The sequence below is a fragment of the Schistocerca nitens genome, chromosome 7 (genome assembly GCF_023898315.1).
Source record: "Schistocerca nitens isolate TAMUIC-IGC-003100 chromosome 7, iqSchNite1.1, whole genome shotgun sequence".
Classification (NCBI taxonomy): domain Eukaryota; kingdom Metazoa; phylum Arthropoda; class Insecta; order Orthoptera; family Acrididae; genus Schistocerca; species Schistocerca nitens.
In genome coordinates this window covers 387494772-387508332 of record NC_064620.1, presented here as the reverse complement: position 1 = coordinate 387508332, position 13561 = coordinate 387494772, and the positions used below count along the sequence as shown (strand labels likewise).

General features: G+C 38.0%; 1 protein-coding gene across 1 annotated transcript in view; it reads right to left on the bottom strand.

Annotated features, from left to right (window-relative positions):
* The window catches only part of LOC126194994 (protein unc-80 homolog), a 1036886-nt gene that overhangs the window by 123548 nt on the left and 899777 nt on the right, over positions 1 to 13561 (bottom strand). The window contains exons 54-55 of the mRNA XM_049933411.1: positions 9500 to 9643; positions 4459 to 4479 (exon numbers count right to left, since the gene is read on the bottom strand). Coding sequence (XP_049789368.1) covers positions 4459 to 4479; positions 9500 to 9643 — 165 coding nt within the window. The remainder of the gene's footprint in view (positions 1 to 4458; positions 4480 to 9499; positions 9644 to 13561) is intronic.

Genomic DNA, 13561 nt, shown 5'->3' with positions numbered 1-13561 from the left:
GCTGTCCAGGCATGGTTGAACTACAGACAACATGAGTCATGTACCTCCATCCTGACTGAATGACTGGAACTGATCGGCTGTTGGACCCCCTGTAATAGGTGCCATTAATGCATGGTTTTTTACATCTTTTGATGGGCTTAGTGACGTCTCTGAACAGTCAATAGGACTGTGTCCATGGTACAATATTCACAGTCAACGTCTATCTTCAGGAGTTCTGGGAACGGGGGTGATGCAAAACTTTTTTTGATGTGTGTAGATGGCTACATAGCCCACTGATTACATTAACAATATCCAGTTATTATGCAGAACTTGTTAACTGATTCAAAACTGTCAAATAAGTTCCTATTTAATGAGCAGGTATATGGTGGATATTTACAGTGGTACCTTGTACACATAATTATGAAGAATTTCCCTTATTGTCTTACATAACATTTTATAACTTTGGTTATTCGAAAATTCAACTGTGGATCAGAAAGGTTGTTTACTGAAAATGATTTGAGTTTGTTATTCAAAATATTGCCTTATATGGGGTGTTCAGAAATTTCCGTTAAAAGTGCTAGGACTTGTAGAGGAGAGTGAGTACATAATATTATGGATAGGACCCCATGTCTTTAAATGTACTGTTTCCATTCTATGATGGTTTCAGTTCAGATGTTTAATGTAGCCATGTCTAATGAGGGAAAGAGGAAAGTCTGTTTGTCCCGGTATGCAATAGGGTAGATAGGATTATATGTATTCCTATGTACTTCTTCTTGCGGGGTTGTACACAAAGTTTAATCTACGAGACTCCTGTAGAGACAGAGGAAGATCTACTGGCATGAGTTCTGGCAGATGCACTAGAAATAGAAGGTACACCAGGTGGGATGGAGGATGTGTACCAGAACATACTTCATAGGTCAATGTCTGTAACCATGTTGGTGGTCACGACATTGAGCTGCTGTAGTAATGCACCAGTACTGTTCTGTACGTACAGTATGCTGGGTTCCTTTCTGTTTTGGAATAATGTAAAAACATAATGCTTAATGTTAATACAAATAAATGTGCTTAGATGAGAAACGGTTGTTTTGTTATGGCCCATTTCAAATTGTTACCTAATAACTTTATTGCATCACGCCTAATTCAATTCCTCAAAAGAAGGGGGTGGGTTAAACATCCAAACTGGAACCATCAAAGAGTGTAAACAGTATGTTTCTGGACATAGGTTCCTGTTCAAAATATTATTTACTCAGTGGCCTCTGGAAAGGCCTGGATGTTTGTAACGGGAATCTCTGAACACCCTGTAAACGAGGCACTGTAAATCATTGAGTAGAGCATAAGTGATTTTCATGCTAGGACATTTCATTATTTCTATTAAGGACAAACTTAAAACTCCTAGTACTATAGTTATCAGTGTTATACAGGGTGACACAGAAAAATGGGAACATTTCCACAACCCAATAAAACTGGAAGTGATGAAGGAAACAAATTGCATTCATAGTAATTGAAACTTTATAACTTTGCCACTTATGAAACATTGATGGCATTTATCATTTTTTTAAAAAAAAATACACCCTTTAGAAGGTGTCCTCCTGTACAAATACATTCGTGGAATCTACTGTTGAGATTCCTCATTGATACTGCTACATTGCAGCTGGAAAACTGTGGATTGCATCCTGAATTCTCTGTTTTAACTCATCCAGGGTTCTTGGTTGAGTCATGTAGACTTCGCTCTAGAGGCAGCCCCACAAGAAAAAATATCACAAACAGATAAATCTGGCAGTCTAGAGGGCTAGGGAATGTTACCAAATTGTGGAATCACACTGTTGCCAAACAATTCTCGCACATATACCATTGATTGCCATGCAGTGGGTGATGTCGCTCCGTCCTGTTGAAACCAGGCTTCTTGAACATTTGGAAAGTTGTTCACTGTAGGTGTAATGAAAGTTTTTAACATCTCCACATAACAATCGACATCGAAAGTTATTGTGTTTCCCTGTTCATTTGTGAAAGAATATTCTAGTACCTCCCACCGTGGAAGTTAAACACGTGCCAGAACAAATGGACGTGGCCAGCCCATAGAGGGCTCCGCGTCTGCGGCGGCTCTTCCGCGCAGCGGCTCTCGTGCAGCGAGGGCGCCACCGCTACACCACGTGCAGACCGCGGCCAATAGCCACTCCCTCCAGTTTCATATATAGGGACCCGCTCTGCCCTGGTCAAGTCAGTCTGGTACTCGCTCCGGATTGCGTCTCTATCTCAGCGGTACTGCGTTCTGGTCGTTGCTCATTGTTGACATTTGCCTGGCTCTGGTTCCAAGTGGTTTTACTGTTGGTGTTTGGTGTTGTGGTTTCTACAAGCCTCCGTTGTTTATCTCTTCCTTGTTGTGTCAGTCATAGTCGGTCGTTGTCGGTTGTTGTTGGTTGTCATTGGTCTGTCGTCCGACTCATTCTTGTGTTTACCCGGTGGTGCGTGCTCCACCGCCGGCGGCTTCCCCGCCTAGTGGATCCGATCCGCAGCCGAAGGCATTCCCACGGTTGGTTTTGGTTACTACAAATATGGTTCCATAATCCCATATGATGAAACACCACACCATAATGTCACTTTACTAGCATGTAGAGGGCGCTCATGAACGTCATTAGAATTTGTGTTTGTCCAGTAACGCTGGTTCTGTTTATACAGATAACCTCTAAGATGGAAATTGGCTCATCTGACATCCACAACTTGTTTATAAATTCATTATCACTGTTTATTTTTGTTATCATTTGTTGACAGAATCCTAATCGTAACTGGTAATCGTTGTCATTCATTGATGAAATTTTAAATCAAGATGAAGAATTCTGCGAACACTCTCCCGGGACATTCCAACCACTGCTGCTTGCTTACGAACGGAACACCATGGGCTCCGTAAGACAGACTTGCGTACAACATCAATGTTTGCTGGAGAATGCTCACTTCTCAATTGTCCTGTTGATTTCTTCTTGAGGGCAAATCCAGTCTCTTCAAAGTTATTAATCCAACATTTTATCACGTGTTTCGATGGATTGGCATCATGACGTCCTAAATTATAAAAACGTCAAAACTCCCTCTATGCCGCTACCAAATTATCATTTTTTTTATAAAACATTTTCATGGCTAATGCACACTGCTGTTTGTTCCACTGGTCTATGTTTACAAAAGTGGCGGACTGTTTACTTGCTAACTGTCACGAACCCATAGTGCTGCCATTTGCTCATGGGTGCCACTACTAATTTCAAACATTCCCATTATTCTGTGTCACCTGTATTTGTTTTAAAATCAGAATTACTAGTTAATGACTATCTTTAGATTGGAGTATACATACTATTATTATTTTTCCAATATTCCTAGTTGCTTGAAGAGTTGTTTATAATATTTTTAGAACTGTGTCCATACACTGGCTTTAACACCTGATTATTTGTAAGGAACACATAAGCTAGATTTCTTCTCAATATTATTCTACAGAAGGCTACCTTTCTATGTCTGTTTCAGTAGTGTACAGTTGTACATGTGGCTTTCACCACACCAATGTCAGTAACAGTGAAGTAAGATACTGTGAGTAATTTCCAAATAAATAGCAGAAGTGAATAAAAACAAGAACATTTATGAATGAATAGAACGCTGACCATGATGTTATTTATGTGCTTTTATGTTTAAATGGCTGAACCTGAACATGTTTATAATGTATATATTACACTAAAAGCATTTCCTTGAGAAAACTATAAAATTATGCAACAGAATTGCTGGCCAGTATGTGATGCATTGTATATTATGCACTTGTCAAATTAATGATATAATGATGTGTAAATAGAATGGAATATCATACACAGAGTGAGAAAAACAACTGTCTTCAGATATTAGAAAATTGTGAAATAAAATGATCAATAACTGAAGTTATGATTATGTTATCATTGGATGTTTCCCAATAACTTGAAATTTACTGTTTTATTGATGTCAGTGAGCTGCGATGAGTGTCACACCCATAATATATCACAACATTACACAATTCAACAAAGTGTGTTTTTTCTTTTAAACAGATGTGATGAAAACAATGTTAGTTCAACAGTATCACATTAATAAGGATGCCAGTTTTTAAGAATTATGCATCAGTGAATTTCTTACAACTCATAGAGAGAATTAAAATGATAACAAAGAGGACAAATATTTAAACATTACACACAGAATTCTGTTACAGAATCATACAGATAAAATTTTGCAATTCAGTCATTTAGAAAGCCACAGGTTACTGTAGTATTTCAGTATTTAATGCCACTATGAATCAATATTGTAAGAAACATCAATATCGGAGGAACATACTAGGTCATTTCCCATTAATCAACAACAAATGACTCACAGAAATTTCCCATGTATATAGAGCTTTACATGAGTATACTTGAAAGCTAAAAGAGAGATGACTGGATTTGTGTACATAAATAATGTACCAATCTGATCTACTGAATGTCTCACCATTGTCACTTGGTTGAAGATCTGAAATAAATTGTGCACAATTAGTTAAAAATAAAGCTTAAAAAGTAAACATGTAATGTAAAAATGAAACGATAATTATTCTCAAGGTGCAATTGTTCCTGAAAACAATAAAAAATAAGCTAAATAAATTACTTTATTATTTCTAGGAAAACTGGCACTGTATATACCACTTTTTATCAGTGCATAATTGTTTCTCACAGTACCTCCAGCAATGTAGACATATTTTCTGTTATGTTTATGGAGACAGCTCTATGCTGAGGGTTTATTACAGTAAATATACATCATTCAGTTCCCACATATCTGATCATACAAATAATTTTAATTCCATGGAACTGAAAGCTATAATAATAAAACTAGCTTGTAAATAGTAATCTCTAGAAACACTGTAATGACTACTAACTGAACACACCTGAAGAGTAGAGATATAAAATTCAATATAAGAGTGTAAATTGATGAACACATTGTAAGGCTTTATTACTTGAGGAAATGAAAAGACACATTACACACAGTAGCTGTGTTGTTGTTGTTGTTGAGGTGGTCTTCAGTCCTGAGACTGGTTTGATGCAGCTCTCCATGCTACCCTATCCTGTGCAAGCTTCTTCATTTCCCAGTACTTACTGCAACCCACATCATTCTGAACCTGCTTAGTGTATTCATCTCTTGGTCTCCCTCTATGATTTTTAACCTCCACGCTGCCCTCCAATGCTAAATTTGTGATCCTTTGATGCCTCAGAGCATGTCCTACCAACCGGTCCCTTCTTCTTGTCAAGTTGTGCCACAAACTCCTCTTCCCCCCAATTCTGTTCAATACTTCATCATTAGTTATGTGATCTACCCATCTAATCTTCAGCATTCTTCTGTAGCACCACATTTCGAAAACTTCTATTCTCTTCTTTTCCAAACTATTTATCATCCATGTTTCACTTCCATACATGGCTACACTCCATACAAATACTTTCAGAAACGACTTCCTGACACTTAAATCTATACTCGATGTTAACAAATTTCTCCTCTTCAGAAACGCTTTCCTTGCCATTGCCAGTCTACATTTTATATCTTCTCTACTTCGACCATCATCAGTTATTTTGCTCCCCAAATAGCAAAACTCCTTTACTACTTTAAGTGTCTCATTTCCTAATCTAATTCCCTCAGCATCACCCAACTTAATTCGACCACATTCCATTATCCTCGTTTTGCTTTTGTTGATGTTCATCTTATATCCTCCTTTCAAGACACTGTCCATTCTGTCCAACTGCTCTTCCAAGTCCTTTGCTGTCTCTGATAGAATTAAAATGTCATCGGCGAACCTCAAAGTTTTTATTTCTTCTCCACGGATTTTAATACCTAATCTGAATTTTTCTTTTGTTTCCTTTATTGCTTGCTCAAACCTGTCTCACTCCCTTCCCAACCACTGCTTCCCTTTCACGCATCTCGACTCTTATAACTGCCATCTGGTTTCTGTACAAATTGTAAATAGCCTTTCGCTCCCTGTATTTTACCCCTGCCACCTTTAGAATTTGAAAGAGAGTATTCCAATCAACATTGTCAAAAACTTTCTCTAAGTCTACAAATGCTAGAAACGTAGGTTTGCCTTTCCTTAATCTTTCTTCTAAGATAAGTCGTAAGGTCAGTATTGCCTCACGTGTTCCAACATTTCTACGGAATCCAAACTGATCTTCCCCGAGGTCGGCTTCTACCAGTTTTTCCATTCATTTGTAAAGAATTCATGTTAGTATTTTGCAGCTGTGACTTATTAAACTGATAGTTCAGTAATTTTCACATCTGTCAACACCTGCTTTCTTTGGGATTGGAATTATAATATTCTTCTTGAAGTCTGAGGGTATTTCGCCTGTCTCATACATATTACTCACCAGATGGTAGAGTTTGTTTGTACAATTTGTACAGAAACCAGATGGCAGTTATAAGAGTCCAGGGGCATGAAAGGGAAGCAGTGGTTGGGAAAGGAGTGAGACAGGGTTGCAGCCTCTCCCCGATGTTATTCAATCTGTATATTGAGCAAGCAGTAAAGGAAACAAAAGAAAAATTCGGAGTAGGTATTAAAATTCATGGAGAAGAAATAAAAACTTTGAGGTTCGCCGATGACATTGTAATTCTGTCAGAGACAGCAAAAGACTTGGAAGAGCAGTTGAACGGAATGGACAGTGTCTTGAAAGGAGGATATAAGATGAACATCAACAAAAGCAAAACGAGGATAATAGAATGTAGTCAAATTAAATCGGGTGATGCTGAGGGGATTAGATTAGGAAATGAGACACTTAAAGTAGTAAAGGAGTTTTGCTATTTAGGGAGCAAAATAACTGATGATGGTCGAAGTAGAGAGGATATAAAATGTAGACTGGCAATGGCAAGGAAATCGTTTCTGAAGAAGAGAAATTTGTTAACATCGAGTATAGATTTAAGTGTCAGGAAATCGTTTCTGAAAGTATTTGTATGGAGTGTAGCCATGTATGGATGTGAAACATGGACGATAACCAGTTTGGACAAGAAGAGAATAGAAGCTTTCAAAATGTGGTGCTACAGAAGAATGCTGAAGATAAGGTGGGTAGATCACGTAACTAATGAGGAGGTATTGAATAGGAGTGGGGAGAAGAGAAGTTTGTGCCACAACTTGACTAGAAGAAGGGATCGGTTGGTAGGACATGTTTTGAGGCATCAAAGGATCACAAATTTAGCATTGGAGGGCAGCGTGGAGGGTAAAAATCGTAGAGGGAGACCAAGAGATCAATACACTAAGCAGATTCAGAAGGATGTAGGTAGCAGTAGGTACTGGGAGATGAAGAAGCTTGCACAGGATAGAGTAGCATGGAGAGCTGCATCAAACCAGTCTCAGGACTGAAGACCACAACAACAACAACAATGGTAGAGTTTTGTCAGGACTGGCTCTCCCAAGGCCGTCAGTAGTTCTAATGGAATGTTGTCTACTCCCGCGGCCTTGTTTCGACTCAGATCTTTCAATGCTCTGTCAAACTCTTCACGCAGTATCGTATCTCCCATTTCATCTTCATCTACATCCTCTTCCATTTCCATAATATTGTCCTCAAGTACATTGCCCTTGTATAGACCCTCTATAAACTCCTTCCACCTTTCTGCTTTCCCTTCTTTTTCTAGAACTGGGTTTCCATCTGAGCTCTTGATATTCATACAAGTGGTTCTCTTTTCTCCAAAGGTCTCTTTAATTTTCCTGTAGGCTGTATCTATCTTACCCCTAGTGAGATAAGCCTCTACATCCTTACATTTGTCCTCAAGCCATCCCTGCTTAGCCATTTTGCACTTCCTGTCGATCTCATTTTTGAGACGTCTGTATTCCTTTTTACCTGCTTCACTTACTACATTTTTATATTTTTTCCTTTCATCAGTTAAGTTCAATATTTCTTCTGTTACCCAAGGAGTTCTACTAGCCCTCGTCTTTTTACCTACTTGATCCTCTGCTGCCTTCACTACTTCATCCCTCAGAGCTACCCATTCTTCTTCTACTGTACTTCATTCCCCCATTCCTGTCAATTGTTCCCTTATGCTCTCCCTGAAACACTGTACAACCTCTGGTTCTTTCAGTTTATCCATGTCCCATCTCCTTAAATTCCCACCTTTTTGGAGTTTCTTCAGTTTTAATCTGCAGTTCATAACCAATAGATTGTGGTCAGAGTCCACATCTGCTCCTGGAAATGTCTTACAATTTCAAACCTGGTTCCTAAATCTCTGTCTTACCATTATATAATCTATCTGATACCTTTTAGTATCTCCAGGATTCTTCCATGTATACAATCTTCTTTCATGATTCTTGAACCAAGTGTTAGCTATGATTAAGTTATGCTCTGTGCAAAACTCTACCTGACGGCTTCCTCTTTCATTTCTTAGCCCCAATCCATATTCACCTACTATGTTTCCTTCTCTCCCTTTTCCTACTGATGAATTCCAGTCACCCATGACTATTAAATTTTTCGTCTCCCTTCACTACATGAATAATTTCTTTTATCTCATCATACATTTCATCAATTTCTTCATCTTCTGCAGAGCTAGTTGGCATATAAACTTGTACTACTGTAGTAGGCGTGGGCTTCGTGTCTATCTTGGCCATAATAATGCGTTCACTATGCTGTTTGTAGTAGCTTACCTGCAAACCTATTTTTTTATTCATTATAAAACCTACTCCTGCATTACCCCTATTTGATTTTGTGTTTATAACCCTGTATTCACCTGACCAAAAGTCTTGTTCCTCCTGCCACCGAACTTCGCTAATTCCCAATACATCTAACTTTAACCTATCCATTTCCCTTTTTAAATTTTCTAATCTACCTGCCCAGTTAAGGGATCTGATGTTCCACGCTCCGATCCGTAGAATGCCAGTTTTCTTTTTCCTGATAACGACGTCCTCTTGAGTAGTCCCCGCCCAGAGATCCTAATGGGGGACTATTTTACCTCCGGAATATTTTACCCAAGAGGGCGCCATCATCATTTATCCATACAGTAAAGCTGCATGCCCTCAGGAAAAATTACGGCCGTAGTTTCCCCTTGCTTTCAGCCGTTCGCAGTACCAGCACAGCAAGGCAGTTTTGGTTAATGTTGCAAGGCCAGGTCAGTCAATCATCCAGACTGTTGCCCCTGCAACTACTGAAAAGGCTGCTGCCCCTCTTCAGGAACCACACGTTTGTCTGGCCTCTCAACAGATACCCCTCCGTTGTGGTTGCACCTACGGTACAGCCATCTGTATCGCTGAGGCACGCAAGCCTCCCCACCAACGGGAAGGTCCATGGTTCATGGGGAAGACAGTAGCCTTAGCACAGTATTAACAAACCTACACTAACTATAAATAATTTTCCTTTCACAATTGGTTTCTGTCCATGAAAAATATTTACAGATTACAGATAAAATCTCCAGATACTACGTATTTAAAATGTACATTGCAAGAATGAAAATTTCTTGATATTCAACATGATCCATGTATTTCTTGCTGGAGGTCATAAGATTTCATTTAACAACTGTTGAAGGTTTTGTGACTCACCCCAATAGCAAGTATCTGGAGAGCTATAAGACGTACAACAATTGAGCAGAAATGTGGAGGTGGGACCTGGCTCATCAGAGCAGCAGTTGCTGATGACACACATTCTCCAACGTTGGATGAGCTCGAATCGCCTACAATTAAAGCCTGCAACATCATCCAAACAATGATATGAGAGATCATCTAGCATAGATTTTAAAGAAATATATCATAATTATTACAGGATTTACTGTTACCAGGCACACATATGATTGGTAATAATAAACTTGTAGTTTGAATTTATATCAAGAACAGTTACAGCAAAACCTAATCTGAAATTTTCATATTTAAAATAAAAATAAGTATAGGAAAAATTGCAAAAAATGCAACTGATGTTATAGTGTAAAACATTCTACACTTTCTTTTCTGTGTACTGTTACATCAGAGAATAAAGTACAACTACAACAATTCACATCACTGAGATTAAAATTATACACATCTACATAGGAATCAGAATTAAACATTACTTTGGAGACCAGTTCTTTAACAAAAGACTAGGAATTAAGTATGATAAAGAGCAGGGGGAAAACAGAAAGAAGAAAGATTAGGATTTAAAGTCTCATCAACAACAAGGCCATTAGAGATCAAACACAAGCTCAGATTGGGGACAAATGGGAAAAGGAATTGGCCACATCTTTTTCAAATGAACCATCCTCAGGCAATTTAGGAAAATAAAAATTCTAGCTATCCAAAGGGCGATTTTCATTGTTGTTCTCCCAACTGTGAGTAAAGTTTCTTAGAACAGCATCTATTTATTTGTATTTATTTATCCATCTGCAGATACACACACACACACACACACACACACACACACACAACATTTATCACTACATTGCATATGGCAGAAAAGAAATTAATCGTAAGACTCTTCTAATAATACTCCTTGGTTTTGGATTAAATGGAGTAAATTACAAACTACAATGTATTGTGTCTACTTTGTAACTGGTCAACCAAATTTCTTTTTGTAATAATTTTATGTTATATGAACTATTTAATAGAGTAAAAACTATTTTTCGTAAATATTCTTTGAAATTTTTTTAAAATTTATAGGGTTCCCTTCTTTTGGCAGTTTATTATATATCTTGACTCCTTGGAAAAGCACCATGATTTGGGTCTCTCCTGCTATCTAGGTACAAGCAATTGCTGTATCTGGTTTGATGACCATGTATGGAGCTGTCTGCTGCATACTGCTCAATGATTTTTTTCTTTTTTACCCATTTAGTATAAAAACTGCAGTTTGAAATATGTATTCATTTGGAACTATCAGAATACCCCATTTTTTTAAATAGCTTAATGCAGGGGGCCCTTTAATGACTCCTGCTCATTATTCTCACGGCTCATTTTTGTAGTTTGAACACATTTTCCACATTCTGAGCTTTTACACTCCAGAATATTAAGCCATAACTGATGATAGAATGTATGTGTGCAAAATATGTTGCTGTTAGACATGAGCTATTACATACTGTGGTTCATATTCGTAAGCATAGCATGCTGTACTAATTCGTTTTCCAAATACCCTGGTATGTTCACCCCATTTTAATTGCTGATCAACATACATACCTAAAAATTTTTGGGCCAACTACACACTCTATGGTATCATTTACATCTACATCTACATATATACTCTGCAAACCACCATGAGGTGCATGGCAGAGGGTACATCCCACTGTACCAATTATTAGGGTACACCCAACTCACATATGGAGTGCAGGAAGAATGACTGTTTGAATGCCTCTGTCTGTGCAGTAATTATTCTAACCTTATCCGCACGATTGCCATGTGAGATGTGAGTGATACATAGGGGTTTTTAGTATATACCCTAGAGTAAACATTTAAAGACAGTTCTTGAAACTTTGCTAACAGACTTTCTCAGGTAGTTTATGTCTGTCTTCAAGAGTCTGCCATTTTAGTTCCTTCAGTATCTCTGTTACACACTTCCATGGATTAAACAAACCTTTTCTGTGTACATTCAATATCTCCAGTTAGTCCTATCTGGTATGGGTGCTACACACTTGGGCTATATTCTAGGATGGGTTGCACGAGTGATTTGCAAGCAATCTCTTTAGTAGACTGATTGCACTTCTACAGTATTCTACCAGTAAACTGAAGTCTACGACCTGCTTTACCCATGACTGAACCTATATGATCATTCCATTTCATATCTCTACAAAGTGTTACACTCGGGGATTTGTATGAGTTGGCTGATTCAAACACTGACTCACTGATATTATAGTCATAAGATACAACGTTTTTTTGTTTTGTGAAGTGCACAGTTTTATATTTCTGAACATTTAGAGCAAGTTGCCTATCTCTGAACCATGTTGAAATCTCATCAAGATTTTACTTAATACTTATGCAGCTTCTCTCCAATAGTACTTCTTCATAGATAACTGCAAAAAGCCTGATTATACTATTAATATTGTCTGCAGTGTCAGTAGTATACAACATGAACAGCAAGGGTCCCAACACACTTCCCTGGGGCACACCTGAAGCTGCTTTTTTGTCTGATTATAACTCTCCATCCAAGATAACATGCTGTGTTCTCACTAGCAAAAAGTCCTCACTCCAGTCAAAAATTTCATTTGATACCCCATATGATTGTACTTTTGACAATAAGCATATGTGTGGTACTGAGTCAAATGCTTTTAGCAAATCAAGAAATACTACATCTACCTGGTTGCCTTGATCCAAAGCTTTCAGTATGTCATGTGAGAAAAGTGCGAGACGGGTTTCACATGACTGATGTTTTCAAAAACTATGCTGATTGGCGTTGAGGAGGTCATTCTGTTCTGTTCAAAGAATCTACAACAAATCAATGTCAAGGATATTTCACAGTAGTTTTGTGGATCACTTCTACTAACCATCTTCTAAATAGGTGTGACCTGTGCCTTTTTCCAAGAACTGGACATGTTTTTTTGTTTGAGGAATCTTCGATTGATTACAGATAGAATAGGGGCTAATTGAGCCACAAATTCAATGTAGAATCTGACAGGGATTCCATTGAGGCCTGAAGCTTTATTCAATTTTAACAATTTCAGCTGCTTCTTAACACCACTAACACTAATATTTATTTCATTCATGTTTTCAGTGGTTAGAGTATTAAATTGGGGCAATTCTCCTGGGTTTTCCTTTGTACCGGAACATCTAAAAATGGAGTTCAGCATTTCAGCTTTTACTTTGCTACCCTCAATTTCAATTCCTGTCTCAGTAGCTAGGGACTGGACACTAACTTTGGTGTCATTAACAGCCTTTACATATGGCCAGAATTTCTTTGGATTCTGTGAAATGCCATTTGACAGTATTCTACTATGGTAGTCATTGAAGGTATCATGCCTTGCTCTCTTAAAAGCCAAGCACATTTCATTCAGTGTCTCTCGCATTTCTCTATCTATAGCCCTATGCTTTGTTTTACACCTATTATGCAGTAATCTCTGTTTCTTTAGAAATGTTTTACAGTGACTGTTCCCTCCCATTATGAACTGTTCTACTCGATACATATCCATCCAGTACATGGTCAACTATTCTTTTAAACTTAAGCCAGAGTTCCTTTACATGCTCCTGACCTGTGCTGAAAGTTTCAAGTTACTCATTGAGATAGGACATTACGATTTTTTATCTAGTTTACTGGACATATATATCTTTCTGCTTGTTTTAGTTGTTCTTCAAACTTTGGTAATCATTGTTGCCACAAACACGTCATTGTCACTGATAGCAGTTTTGCTGTGGACATCCTCAAAGGGGTCAGGCCTATTTGTTGCTATTAAATTCCAATATATTTCCACCATGGGTGGGGTTCCTAACTACGTCTTAGGTAGTTTTTAGAGAAGGCATTTAGTAAAATTTCACAGGGTGTCTTATAATGTCCACCACTAACAAAATTATAATTTTCCCAATTAACTGTTGGAAGATTTAAGTCTCCACTGATGACTACAGGACGATTGGGGAACTTACGCACGTGTGAACTGAGGTTTTCTCTGAAGTTTTCAGTTACATCAGGAGATGAGTCTGATGGGCAGTAGAAGGATC